At 38.7% G+C, this 14,659-nt stretch overlaps 1 protein-coding gene across 13 annotated transcripts in view; it reads left to right on the top strand.

The window, feature by feature from the left end:
- relch (RAB11 binding and LisH domain, coiled-coil and HEAT repeat containing) overlaps window positions 1-14,659 on the top strand; it is a 33,333-nt gene that overhangs the window by 17,828 nt on the left and 846 nt on the right. For 5 of the 13 annotated variants that reach the window (XM_056737911.1, XM_056737913.1, XM_056737919.1 and 2 more), the window contains 18 exons: window positions 3,128-3,240; window positions 3,335-3,425; window positions 4,081-4,152; window positions 4,320-4,460; window positions 4,585-4,749; window positions 5,360-5,504; window positions 5,766-5,922; window positions 6,030-6,153; window positions 6,332-6,380; window positions 6,726-6,805; window positions 6,891-6,997; window positions 7,623-7,722; window positions 9,200-9,282; window positions 10,191-10,254; window positions 10,827-10,965; window positions 11,174-11,290; window positions 12,655-12,743; window positions 13,001-13,071. In XM_056737911.1, the coding sequence (XP_056593889.1) occupies window positions 3,128-3,240; window positions 3,335-3,425; window positions 4,081-4,152; window positions 4,320-4,460; window positions 4,585-4,749; window positions 5,360-5,504; window positions 5,766-5,922; window positions 6,030-6,153; window positions 6,332-6,380; window positions 6,726-6,805; window positions 6,891-6,997; window positions 7,623-7,722; window positions 9,200-9,282; window positions 10,191-10,254; window positions 10,827-10,965; window positions 11,174-11,290; window positions 12,655-12,743; window positions 13,001-13,071 (1,907 nt within the window). Of the gene's footprint in view, window positions 1-3,127; window positions 3,241-3,334; window positions 3,426-4,080; window positions 4,201-4,319; window positions 4,461-4,584; window positions 4,750-5,359; window positions 5,505-5,765; window positions 5,923-6,029; window positions 6,154-6,331; window positions 6,381-6,725; window positions 6,806-6,890; window positions 6,998-7,622; window positions 7,723-9,199; window positions 9,283-9,819; window positions 9,903-10,190; window positions 10,255-10,826; window positions 10,966-11,173; window positions 11,291-12,654; window positions 12,744-13,000; window positions 13,072-14,659 lie in introns of those variants that run through there. The other 8 variants (XM_056737908.1, XM_056737912.1, XM_056737915.1 and 5 more) reach the window with 5 other exon arrangements.

A 14,659-nucleotide genomic window follows, 5' to 3' on the forward strand; every position in this document is an offset into this window, starting at 1 on the left:
TGTGTACCGTTCCAAGTAATTCCCACACCTTTCCCCCTTCAGGCCCCGCTGATTTGCATAGGGCAGTTCTGTTTTATGGGGCCAGGTGACGGTTTAAGATGGATTGGATGCTTTCCAAGACAAGGCAGAGTGAAAACAAACACCACACGAGGAACGGAGATCCCTTTGTACCAGTCCGAACAGCAAACTGCTCGCTAGACTTTGAACCCTCGCTGTTAACTCAGACTGTTGGTTTGTTCCCCCTCCAAAGCCTTCTTCCCTGAATTCAATCTTACTCGTGTACAGACACACCCTCTTGGCTTTTCCGCTCGAGTCTGGCATCTGGTGTAGAAGAATTAGTCTGAAACACCTGCCTTGCAATATAATGTCGGTCATCTACACCTACAAGAACTTTATTGTAAAGATAAAGTCTTTTACAATTAAAGGATATTCAGGTTATTGATTACCATGTTGTGTGGTGAAATAGATAAGAAGCCAGACTGAACAGTTATTATATTATAGCAACAGCCCAAATCTCCCCATGGTCTTGGTTAACAATGTTTTGTGTGTTTGCATGTGTGGGTGTGTTTCTTATTGGACCTCAATGCGTAATTATTTTGATGTGTAGCACTTTGTTTTTTTTTTTTTTTTATGAAATTGGCCAATGCAGGCTCATGGCAAAGCTGCAGATTTGCATACAAATGCAAGATTTCATGGGAAAAGACTTTAGGGGTGACAAGGAATGAAAACTTGCAAGTTTTTGTTTAGTTTGGTGTTCTCTGTTTAGAGATTGGGCGAGTTGAGAACATGTTTATTTTTATCCCTATAGTCTTTCCACATTTAAGTCATACTTGATGTTTTGATTTTATTGAATTGGGTAACACACTTCAAAACAAAAAGTGGTATTTGTTTTAGAAATGCAACGAGACTAAATTTCTCTACTGATACAGATATCCGATTGTTAAGAGTGATATGCAGATACCAATAGAGTGTATGCATTGAAGTCACTTTGCCACGTGAACACACCGGGACACGCCCCCTTGAGTGCCAGGACACGCCCCCTTGAGTGGTAAAATAAGCAGCAAAATGGCAGCTTTCAAAAGGAGAAACAAACAAACCGAGACTAAGACTCAATTATTTGCTGATACTAAAAGTTGTTGCACTGGACTGTGGTCCTTACAACTTACAAGGGAACCAGGTGTCCTTGAATACTGATATGTTGCTCGGAATTGGTTTACCTGATATTATAAGTATACATTTTGCTGAGTGTTTTGCCACTCAAGGAACAGTTTTTTGGCGTGTTCACGTGGGAAAGTGACATCACGCGCATAGTTTTATTAGCAGATAGATTTTTAAATACTTAGTGTAAAGGCTTTGACAGGCGATATATTGTTTTACAAACATGTGGCACCTTCTAAATTTCATGTTAGCCGATCATACGTGATTTTTTTTGTGAATTGCACCAGTGGTTACTACTAATACAGCTACTAAAAATAATTTTGGGAATTTAAGCAATGGCAAAATGTTTTAATACAGTGAAATTCAAGCATTCAAACGGCCACTATGTGTTTTTTTTTTTTCTTAATGGAACAGTTCGGCCAAAAATAAAAAATCTGTCATCATTTACTCACCTTCGAGTTGTTCCAAATCTAAATTAATTAATTTGTTCTGATGAAGACAAAACAAGATTTGGAAGAATGCTTGTAACCAAACGGTTCTTGGACCCCATTGACTACCATAGTATGAAAAATTACTTTTTATATTGTTTTTTTATGTTGAACACAAAAGAATAGATTTTGAAGAATGTAGGACAGGACACTGTTCTGGGGCACTTTTGAAACTATCCCTTTAAATAAAGGGATACAGAATCTCTTTACTTTCAAAGGATCTAAAATGGGCTCAAACTAAATTTTTACATAAATCTATGTCTAACAGGAATGCATTTGCCGTTCTTAAAGGGATAGTTCAACCAAAAATGTAACTTTCTTGCACCATTTCTCTCATTTCAAACAAGTATCACTTCATTTCTTCTGTGAAACACAAAAGAAGATATTTTGATGTCTCAATGGTTCTATGTCCATATAGTGTAAATCAATGGGTGCCAATGTTGTTCGGGCTCCAACGTTCTTCCAAATACTTCTAATGTGTTCAGCACAAGAAAGAATGTCATATAGGCTATCCCTGTTTATAGTACTAGCTGCTGTACTCCGGAAGTTTAGTACAGTTGACAAATACAGTACACACTCTTAGTTTGGACCAGTGCCAAATAAAACACCTAATAAATGCCTCTCTATTCAAAACTGTCACTTTATACTGTCTCACACACACACACACACACACACACACACACAGAGTCTGATGAAACTGTTCATTGCTGTCTCCAATAGACTGCTCTTTAGTTACATTCCGACTATGTTTTGATGTTTATTAAAGTTTGTAACTCTTGAAAGCTTACAGGTGACTTCCACGAAACTGGGTGTTTTGAGAACACCGTCCAACTAAACAAGGATGGCGTCAATCTGCCTGCAGTCCTGCCACATATTTGCTTTACTATCGTTCACCTTCAAGCGTCCTTTGAGACTGAGGTTTGCCCGCAGTCACGTCTAAGGATGAGATAAATGTTGGGAAAATAAACACTTCTCTGCCTTCTTACCAAATTTTATACGAACCCTCCTCTGTTGTTTCTATTCCGGATCGTCTTGGAAAATTGCTTGTAACCGCTGTTTGGCCGTGAGACGTGTACCGAGGGCAGATTGCCTGTTCCGTAACGTGATACGTGTTGTGCTGGTGAGCGATCCTTTTGTGGATTAGACGCTCTCTTACGGTAAACAGCCACGAAGCATTGAAGCACTGGATTATGCCTGAAAATGCTACAGGGAATACGAGATTTTGTATAAATATACACAATAATATGATCATTTTCTAAAACCTCATTTTTTATAATTGACAGCTCTAGCTTACACAGAATGTTCCTGATGTGGATTTCTGCTGTGTAGATTCTCCTTTTGTGGTGAAGGACTTTCTGAACTATCCTCAAAAACCTGCTTGCTTTAGTATTTTCTCCGAGCCCTCGTGCATGATTGTCCTAACGTCCATAAGTCCCACGAAAATATATGACCTGTCCTTGTGTGTGTGTGTGTGTCCACAGGAGCTGATACCTCTCATCTTGTGCACGGCTTGTCTGCATCCAGAACCTAAAGAAAGAGACCAGCTGCTTCACATCCTCTTTAATCTTATCAAGAGACCTGACGATGAGCAGAGGTGTGTGCACCGACGGCATCTGCGCATGTGTATGCCTGCCATTTGGTGGCCAGTTTCTTTTCTGAAAATGCTCATCTGTGATGTTCATTCTCAGGCAGATGATCCTTACTGGGTGTGTTGCTTTTGCCCGTCACGTGGGTCCCACCCGGGTGGAGGCCGAACTTCTGCCACAGTGCTGGGAACAGGTAAGCGGGACTTCTCATTAGTTTGGAAAGGTTTCATATTGGAAATGGAAGTTGCAGTAAAGTCAGAGCGAAACTGCTTTAAGAATGATGACAAATGTTGGTTTTGTTTGTGGGAATTGATTGGATCGTAGGACATTGAAAGACTGGCTATTGGATGGTCGATACAGTACCAGGCCAAGACGAGAAGACGTGTAAAAAGTTTTTGTTGAAAGATTGTGAGGGCACATAAATAAAAAATTACCTGAATGGATAAATAATTTATAATATTGAATTGAATAATAAACATGAGTATATAGCAGTATGAAAATACGCTTTGTCAGCTTTGATTTGGTGAAAAAGTTTATTTTATCTAAATAGTGACAATTATGCATATTTTGGACCCAAAGTGCTTTTTGGGGCCGCTTTATATCATACTCTCAATGTTTACTGTTTGTTTTTAGTAATATTCTCTAAAACAAAAAACACACTCCCCACCCTTACACCTACTTCCACTGAGAAAAGCACAAAAACAATTTCAATGTTCTCCCAAAAATATGAGCTAATGCGGTTACTGATGGCTCTGGACTTCTGTGGTCAGCTCTGGAAGTGACGCTGGCATGTTATGTCTTTAATTCTTTGTGTACGTCTGTGTTGCACGTGTGTTTCTCTCGCTCAGATAAACCACAAGTATCCTGAGAGAAGACTTCTGGTGGCGGAAGCGTGCGGAGCCCTGGCCCCTTATTTACCCGTAAGAGACGCCGTTTCTTTAAAAACTTTTCAAACCAGGACACACCAGGCACGTACAGCTTTTAACAATATTATGGTGGTCAAATAAGATTGTAATTTAATCATCATCATAATGGGATCGAATCTATAAGTTTACTCAAAGGTGTCTGTATGTTTACGTGTGTGCAGAAGGAGATAAGAAGCTCCCTGGTTCTGTCCATGCTCCAGCAGATGTTGGCAGAAGATAAAGCCGATATGGTCCGAGAGGCCGTTGTGAAAAGTTTAGGCGTCATCATGGGCTACATAGATGATTCAGATAAATACTCCCAGGTGTGATGGGCATTTGGTCACATTCTAACGTTTTTGTACTAGCCTTTGTGCTTGTTTTCTTTTTCTTTACACTGGTTTGTTAAGCAGTCTTTTATCAGCGTGTGCTTGTTTTTGGACTTGTCAGGGTTTTGAGCTGATGCTTCTGTCTTTGGGTGACCCGTCGGAGAGGGTGGTCAGCGCCACCCACCAAGTCTTTATTCCTGCCTTTGCCGCCTGGTGCACAGAACTGGGTAACCTACAGTCCCAGCTCATCCCCTCTCTCCTCACGCGCATCGAGAAACTGCTCAAGGTGAAAACCATATAGTTCAAATTGATTTCACAAAGCATTATCAAGCAAATCTTCGCACTTTTCTGTAATATTGTGGAGCCCTAATTTACACGAAGTTTAACTTTTTCGTAATGAGGCCCCCTTTGAGTAGAGTGCATCGATTTGCGCCCCCCCCCAAAAAAATACTTATAATCTTGAACTTAGAATTTATATTAAGCCATTCAGTTATACAGTTCTTTAACATCAATCCTTTTTGGCAGCGGTCTCGTTTTTCTAATGCTTGATTGCATAAAATGTGTTATAAATTTCTATAATTAACAAAATGCCTCAAAATCTGTGGACCCCCTTGATCCATCTTGGGGCCCCCCATTGTGAGAACCACTGATCTAAATGACATTATTACATTGCATATTTTTTATATTTATTTCTGAATTTAATATTTAGTGTAAATGTAACTTTAACCCATTAAGGATTTGACAGGTTTTCTTCTTTTAAGCGTGTTTTTAGGAAGTGTTTCATGGTATAGTTAAAGCAAATATTGCACAACAAAATACTGTCGTTCTTACTTTATTTCAAAATGCAGTAATTTATATTCTTTTCTTCTCTCTCTTTCTCTCTCTCTCTCTTTCAGGGTGAATATGGTTTAGATGAACACAAACTGCATATGTATCTGTCGGCGCTTCAGTCTATCATCCCTTCTCTGTTTGCGATGCTCCTGCAAAACGCCCCGTTCACCAGCCGAGCCAAACTGCAGGGCGACATTCCTCCTATCGAGGGTGAGAGGCGTCCAACATCAACACACGTTTTTGCTAACGTTCTTAGTCAGGCCACGTTTAGCAACGCTGACCTGGCGCCTGGCTCTGTGTCACTTTAGGGTTCCTGCCATGTTGAGGTTGCTCTCTGGTTTGGGCTCTCTCTCAAAGAACTCTTTCATTTACACGCTGCGGTTCTGTCAGATAATTTGCGCAGTTGTGCTTTTTTTGTGTATTCCTGGTTATAAAAGCAGCTCCTGTGTGTGTGTGTGTGTGACCCCGCAGTGACCCGGTTCCCGCGGCCGGCCTCTCCTTTGCAGGACGTGGCCACCATCGTGGGCAGCCGTGAACAGTTGGCAGTTCTGCTGCAGTTATATGATCATCAACTCCAGCATGAAGGAACTACAGGATGGGACAGTTTGCTTTGGGTGGTCAACCAGTTGTGAGTGGATGACTCTTTCTTTTACCCCAAGCAACAATTTAAATAAGAAAGAAAATTCTGATAATATGAATGTATAAGTGATATTTCATTCTGAATTCTTTCCTCAGTTTACCACAGATAATAGAGATTGTTGGACGCATCAATGTCACTTCATCCACCTGTGTGCACGAATTCTCCAGATTCTTTTGGAGATTTTGTCGATCGTTCGGGAAAATATTCACCAACACCAAGGTAGGAACAGACCAAGATATTGATATTCATCTGTGGCACCTAAAAATATTTTGACATTATTTTAATTCTTTGTTGGGGCATGTAGCTAAATAGATCTTGAGCTGCAAATACTCCATTTTAGGTAACGGTTCAGCAGTTTTAGCTTAATTTAAGTGTTCTTTTTCCCTCATTTTTAAAGGTAAAACCTCAATTCCAAGAAATCCTGCGGCTATCTGAGGAGAATGTGGGTGAGTGGCTGTTCAGTTCACCAAGAATAACACCCCCGCTGCGAGAGGAGGAGCGGGACGAGAACACACACACACACACGTCTCTGTTTCTCAAGTGTGTCAAATATGTGTTTCCACTTTTCATGGGATTTGGAAACAGAACTTTGTCTTTCATTCTTTGAATGTTTGCTGAGTTAAAAAAAGAATCTGGTTAAAACAAAACACAAAACTTTGCATGTTGTATCAGTTTTATACCTTACTGAATTATTTCCAGATGAATCAGAAGAGGAACTTCCAATGTTACTGATACGAAGATACACAAAGTTATGAAATAAAATTCAAATTAACACAGATTATATCCTGCAGACGCCACAGCAGGAAATGGCATTCTTACCAAGGCTACAGTGCCCATCTATGCAACCGGAGTCCTGACGTGCTACAATCAGGTGGGTGTGACTTCTACCTGCTTTATGGACTCTGATGTCATAATAAAGGAAAGTCCCTTCCTAATCTAATCGTTGTTTGTTTCAGGACGAGGACCGTAAACTTCTGGTGGGCTTTTTAGAGGATGTCATGACCACACTTTCTCTTTCCCATGCTCCCCTTGACAGTCTGAAGGCTTCATTTGTAGAGCTGGGGTGAGTGTGTCTCAAGACTGTTAAATCACACAATCCTCTGCCAAACCTCATCTGAAGCTGGAATTCCTTTATGCTGATGTGAAACAGTTTAAAGGGACGGTTCGAAATCCAAATCGGGATTGTTCCAAATCTGGATATATTTCTTAGTTCTGATGAACAGAGAGAAATATATTTGTAAGAACGTTTATAACCAAACAATTCTTGGCCACCGTTGACTAAAATTTCTTTATTTTCTTTGTTCTGTTGAATATAATAGAATATAACAGTTCTGGGGCACTCTTGACTACCATTGTATTTTGTTTGGTTACAAGCTTTCTTCCAGATATCTTTCTCTGTGTTTATCAGAACAAAGAAATTGAACAGATTTGGAACAATTCGAGGGAGAGTAAATGATGATGATTTTTTTGTTTGTTTTATTGTCCCTTTAACAAGTCTTATGCCATAGGTTGAGCAATGGCATTGTTGCTTTGTTGACTTTTTAAAGTAAAATTTTAGTTCATCCTTTGTTATACTTTTTTATCCACTATTGATATCAGCTGGTTGATGCTAATCTGCAATTTATGCAATCTAATGAACTAGAAGATCTAGTTTAGTAAAACTAATTCGCGTTACTTCCTGTCTCCAGGGCAAACCCAGCGTATCATGAGCTGCTACTGACAGTGTTGTGGTATGGAGTGGTCCACACATCTGCTCTGGTGCGCTGCACCGCTGCTCGCATGTTTGAGGTAAACTCTCCTCATTTAATCTTTGATCTGCAAATTATTTGTTAAATTGTGCAATTACTAAAATCATATTTGCAATACCCTTATCCTGAAAGTTTGTTTTTAAGATGGTACCTGGCACTTTCCATGAATGTGGAATGTATTTATGTCTCATAACTTTTAAAAGCTTTAGAGATACAAAAATAATAAACATTATTTTGCATAAAATAAACCTAGACTGTAAATGATTGTGCTGTCAAATCGCGATTAATCGATACAAAGAATTCATGTTTGGGTTTATGTATGTATATATATTTACATACAAGGTATGGAGACGTTTTTTTTAAGTACTTGCTTAATAACTAGTGCTGTCAAATGATTAATCATGATTAATCACATACAGAAAAAAAGTTTGTGTTCACATAATAGTTGTCTGTGTACTGTGCATATTCATTTTGTATTTATAAGAACATACACATACATGCATATATTTAAGGAAAATACAAAAATGTATAAACTTTTAAATATAATTTTAATAACTGGTAAATTGAAAAACAATCTAACATTTCCTCATAGTATATACATGTATATGTTTGTTTTTGTGTTCATCAAAACAAAATGAATATATATATATTTTTTGCATTTCATTAGACACGTCCCAACAATTTAGTAACAAATGCAGGAATCGCAAACAGCTCATATCATTTTGTTCTACCTGTAAGGTTAACATTAAATATTTTTCTATGGGTAAATACCTCCGTTCACGATTTGTTGGAAAAAGCGACATAAAATATTTGTTTTCCTCTCAGGCTTTGTTTCATACCTCATTTGTGGAAAGTGACAGTGTCATCTTGGCCAGTCAAATGTTTAGCTTTATCATACACTGCTCTTGTTTTATAATGTCAGGCAGTTATTGCACGACATAATGTATTCAATTGTTTATGGTTGGTGTGAGGTAGTAAATATGTCCTCAGAACATCTCCACACTCCCTCTAGGGCCCCCTATGCCACCTCATTCCTGACACCTATCAATTCACTGAATGTCTACATATATTTGAAATCGTTGCTTTAAAGCCTTCTTATGTTGCACCACAGCACGCTTGCTCCTGTCATTCAAAAATTACGTGACAAACCCACACATTTTCACTACCCCCCTGCCCTCCGTGTAATAAAGATTCAAAGAGTGGAAATAGAGTTTCATCCGAAAAGTCCTCTTCTCCTCATCTGTGGCCGTAGCATTAGTTTAATTTGCCTGGCCTGTGTAGTCTTTTTGTTTTTATTTATCTGTACAACGCCTCGTTGGGCTTCCGTCATGTTGTCGTCGTATGTCTGCGCTGTTTTTAGTTTGTTACCGTTGTTTCTGTTTTGTGTTCTTTTTATTTCTCTCTCTCTCTCTCTCTCTCTCTATCGCTCTTTCTCTCTCTCTCTGCGGTGTTCCATGACACTGTGCTCGTTCTTTCCATGCATCCTGTGTGACATCACCCCTGCTCTGACCAATCAGCTGTTGGTGAAGGGGGTGAATGAAACGCTAGTAGCTCAGAGAGTTGTTCCAGCACTTATCACTCTCTCCAGTGATCCTGAAATGTAAGTCTCCTCCTGCCTCCTTCATCCATGCACCTCTCTCCGCCTTGGTTCTCTGAGGAGGCCACGCCTTTATTAGCGCTCTCTTTGGGGCCCGCCCACTGAGGCAAGTAGGCAGGCGGAATGGACGAAAATCAAAAATGGAAGAAAATAATTTCACAAAATCACAAAAATAATTGTCCTGATCAAGTCTTTCTAAAATGAATCATTAAAATCTATTATTTGTATATATATAAATGCTTAATATAAATAACTGCTTCTCCTGATGAAACCAAGGCCTGAGGGACCGTGTGTATTTTGTCTCACATGCTCGATGTATTAACATCTCTCATTCAGGCAACACTAACCTCGCACGCTCGAAAAGCTGCCGCTTTTCACAATCCGTTCATCAATCGATCATCCATACATGTGATTCATGGCATGTTTGGCTGCCAGTCGCCCCCCCCCCGAGGCCCATAGCTCTATAATCCTCACCACTTCGCTAGGTTCTTGGCCATTTGTGTTGACCCCCCCTCTCTTTTGCATCTGACTGGTTTGCAGCTGGTTCTTCGAGGCATGAGCGAAGCCTTAATTGACAAGCGAGTAGCTCCAGCCCTTATTACCTTGTGCAGTGGTCCTGAATTGTGAGTTAACCGCAGATCTGAGACATTTTTTAAAGCCAAATATCCTCTCGGCATTACCTTGGTTGGATGTTATGATTACTTTTTCTTGTTTTCTTGGGGGGGTTGGATATTTGTTGTCTGTTTTGGTTTGGTTTTCATACTGGGAATGATCATTTGACATTAATCATCCTGCTTACCACATTTTTCATTCATCTGATTGGTGTGTCATGATTCTTTTGCGTTTTGTGTCATTTAAATGGGAAAGGTATGTGAATGTTGGTTGTATAGTGACGTTTTTTCTGTTTTCAGTTCAGTGAGGATATCCACAATACCTGCCTTTGGAACAATCATGGAAACCGTAACGCAAAAAGAGGTACAAGGTTTTGCAACACATGGTGGAAATATCACCTCTATACTTAAGCACTACAAGGCCATTCAGGATTTTATAGTGGTTAAAAAAAAGAAAGAGAGTCAAAGAGCGCCAGAAAAAAATATTTCTTTGAATAAAATAATTCCTAAATAAATAAAATGTCAGACTACATCCTTGTATCTACAAAACTCACAAATCTGTGTTTTATTTATTTGCTAATTAAACATTGAACTTTTTTTATATTTTCTATTGTTTACATATTTGCAAAACCCCAAAACACGAATGGTGACCAATAGTAATGATTTATGTAAAAATTCAAATAATGAAAAATGGGGATACCACCAACAACTATGCAGCAACTTGAAATAAACAGAATTCAAGTTTTATCCACGACTGTAATGTATGTGATTTTTATGTGATTCATTAAATCGATATAGATTGATTTTTTTCAATGCACAGGCTAGACAAGTCAACAAACTTTGATTAAATATTCCTTTGGAAACCCTTTCTAATGACACTTGCTGACCAAATAAAACAAACTGTTCTTGATTGTATACGTATCTGTGCTGTATTAGTTGCTAGAGAGAGTGAAAATGCAGCTGGCCTCGTTTCTGGAAGATCCCCAGTATCAGGACCAGCATTCTTTGCACATGGAAATTATCAAAACGTTTGGAAGAGTGGGACCCAACGCAGAGCCCCGCTTCAGAGATGAATGTAAGGCTCTTTTAGCACCTCATACAGTATAAAGAAAGAGAGTTTAACTGCTTGGTCAAAGATTTGCAAAGTTAAGAACACAGTCCCCTTTTGCCATCAGTACTGTCATGGTTCTGTGATTATATTTGCCCTTGAGTAAACATGCATAATTTAAGCGAGTAATTGTTTTTTTTTTAATAAATGTTCTCTGTACGTTTTTTTTCTACAGTTGTTCTTCCTCATTTGCACAAACTTGCTCTATGTAATAACCAGCAGACGGTGGAGAGTAAGAGAATTGACATTGCAACTCAACTGTTTGAGGCTTACAGCGCCTTATCCTGCTGTTGTATCCTTCACAGTTCAACTAAATAGAGACATTACATCTAAATTTAAGGTGCTCCGGGATTTATTGACAGAAATGCAATATAACCACATAACTAAGTCTTCAGAGGTGTATAAAGACCTTATGTTGCGTTTTTATTACCTTAGATTGAGATATTTCTATCTACATACACAGTGTTGTTTCTACAGTAGCCCTGAACGGACAAACTGCTCTACAGAGAACGTTTCGTAAATATGTTATCTCCTTCAGCAAAGAAGCAAAAACGTGACATCTTCTTCGTTCTGTGTCAGCCACCGTAGTGCTTTGAAATGGAGGGGTGGAGTGAACACTGCTAGATGCCGCTACATTTCTTACACTGGACCTTTAAACACTTCAAAGGGTCATATACTTTTGACTTCTTGTGGCCTATTCTGTCTTGTGTAGTTTGACCTTTTTCTCGTTCTCCCATCCAGCCAATCAGATTGTAGCTTTTTTTATTTTGCTATCCATAATGCATCAGATGGTCCATGAACATTCTGTGGGTGATACTGTTGGAAAAGCATTTGAATTGACTTTCTAACATATCAATTCATGCCATTTATAGTTTTTGTAAGCCTCAGGAACAGACGATAGTTTACATCTCCAAAACTGAAGTGGATTTTCTCAACACCTCCATTGCTGATGCCTGGAAGCAGAAGTGATCTTTTCACTGTTTTCTTTAAAGTTTAACAGAGTTTGGCGTATGGCAGTCGCCCACAATTTCACCTCCAGTTTCAACTGAATACCGAACACACTCGGTGTTGCCACTTTTCTTGGTTTTTTTTTCAATTTTGAACAATGGACAACTATTTAAGCTGGATGGGAGTCACCATCGCTCTCTCTTTTTTTAATCTCCTCATCAGAGTGCTTCGATGTTTCAATAATGTTTGCATATCCCGCTGGCGGGGAAAGAAAGAAAATAAACCTCATCCATTTTTGTACACTAAATTGCAGGGTGGATGGCAGAATTTGTCGTTAAATGCTCTGTGATGTTGTTAGTTGGAGCAGAGAGGGTTTAGCCCGGCCCTTTGGTCAGGATTCCCAGCACCCATGCTTTTGCAGACTCTTCTTATGTTGTTCTGTAACACATTTCGCTGTTTCATTTCATTTTCCTCCACTGTTTCTTATTTAAGACCCCCGTGTAGTAGTGGCTTGCCCCCCATGCAGCTTTGTGAAACCTCTTCCTGTCTGTATTCTGACGCGCCGTAACATCACAAGTTTACATACGGGTCAAGTGGAATTGATATGTGAAGATTTTTGAAGTTGACAGCTTTATTTGTTGTGAATAGGACAAAAGTATGTTTTATAGGTATGCTAGACATTGTCTTTTCTTGACTCGTGGGCTTCAGTTATTTCTGAAGAGCTGATGGTGAATCATTTCCTCCCTGGTCTGAGATGTTTGAGGGCTGATATGGAGCAGCTTTCTCCAGAACACGAGGTACTTGATCTAAACCTAGAAAAACTTCTCAATTTATAAGCTAATACTAATTTAAATTGAAAAACATTTCCTTTTATTATGCGTAAAGTGTTCTTGTGCTTTGTGTCATATAATGCCATTTCTATTTATTGAATTGCCTGGTAATGCGCAGCTGATGTGCCAACCCGAACACGTGGTGTGTGTGTGCGTCTGCGTGTATGTCACACTTCCCAGAAGCACATTAAAAATACTCCCGCCTTTACTTGTTTGTCCTTTAGGTTATTCTGAGTTCCATGATAAAGGAATGTGAAATAAAGGTGGAGAACAAAGGCATCGGAGAGGCACAAGGGTGAGAAGTCATTTTCATACTTCTTTTTATAGTGTTGTTTTTTGCGCTTATTTTAACGGAGCTCTACAAAAGGACACTATAGTGGAAAATCAAATGAATAGTGTTTTTCTTTTACCTCTCTTATTCCAACTTCAATAATTTCTTGGCCAGTATGGCGCTACTCAGCCGAAAAACAACAGGGCAAGTGCTTATTCAGTAGCAAAATTAATTAATTCAATATAAAAATTTATAACATAAATACATAAAAGCTTTTCTGACTAGAATAAGATTAGGTAGGTGTTCTTGAGAACTGTTTTAACATGTTTATTTCCTCAATTTATCTGTTTGAGTCCAGCTTTGGTTTTGACTCAGCGTCTCCACTTCTCACAAGCATAGTGAGGTTTCCCATCAGGCATTGCAAGCTACTGGCTCAGCCACAAACCAGGTTTTTTCACGCTGTGCCTGGGCCCATGGAAGGGTTGTTTCACATAACACTAATAGCACATTAAGAAAAAATGCTGGTTTAAAACAGAAAGAACACATTTAGCCAAGTGTGAGCATTATTTATCTTATTCCTTCATTTCAGTTTGAGTATTGTGGGAGTTTCTTAAAGGGACAGTTCACCCAAAAATAAGATGTCCGTAATCATCTAACCCTTAAGTTGTTTCCAAATCTGTATAAATTTCTTTGTTCTAATGTAATATCAATTCAATATTTGAAAGAATGCTTGAATCAGTTCTCGGACATTATTGACTGGGTGAGTTAATGAAGAAAGAATTTTCATTTTTGGGTGAACTGTTTCGTTAAGTTATAAAAACTTACAATATTTATACAGTACATGTAAGCAATAATGTACAAGGTCAATATTTCAATATGTCTACTGGTTGTTGAGAGGTCTTGTATTATCATGAGACCACAAGGTCATGCAAAGCAAGAGAGTCCTAAAACAAGTCCAGCTATGTAGAGAATAGGTTATCACGGGTAACAAAAAAAGGTTATACACAGTGAAATTTGTGTTTGGTAAGGTTTATAAACGTAGCTTCCCCGGCTTGTGAACACATGTGGCACTCTTTAAAACCTTTAACTTTAAAATGTGGCTTGATCTCAACAGCATGTGTCTCTTTAATTTCACAGTGAGCAGCTGAGCAACGCTGCCAGTGGTTTTCTGCCACGACTCTTTGAGATATTTATAAATGTTTGAACATTTTAACTTCACAGAGGTCTATCATTCTGACTGTCATTGAGAGCCATTATACATCAGTCGATCTGTCCCTCACAAACCGTGTGGGTTTCTCTGCCACGAGTCATCTAGGATTTAACTTTTTATATTTCTTAAGCTGGGTGGGTGACATAAAAGCATGAATGTTTTAGAAGGAAATACATCTTGGGGGACACTTTCGGACATTTAAAAGAACGGTTCACCTGAAAATGAAAATTCTGTCTTTCTTTACTCACCCTCAAGTTTATACAAATCTGTAAACATTTCTTTGTTCTGATAAACACAGAGAAAGATATTTGGAAGAATGCGTGTAACAAACAGTTCTAGGGTTTCATTGACTATCTAAGTAGGAAAAATAACTTTATTTCTTTGTTCTGTTGCACTTTTGAC

This window comes from Triplophysa dalaica, chromosome 23 (assembly GCF_015846415.1).
Source record: "Triplophysa dalaica isolate WHDGS20190420 chromosome 23, ASM1584641v1, whole genome shotgun sequence".
NCBI lineage: Eukaryota > Metazoa > Chordata > Actinopteri > Cypriniformes > Nemacheilidae > Triplophysa > Triplophysa dalaica.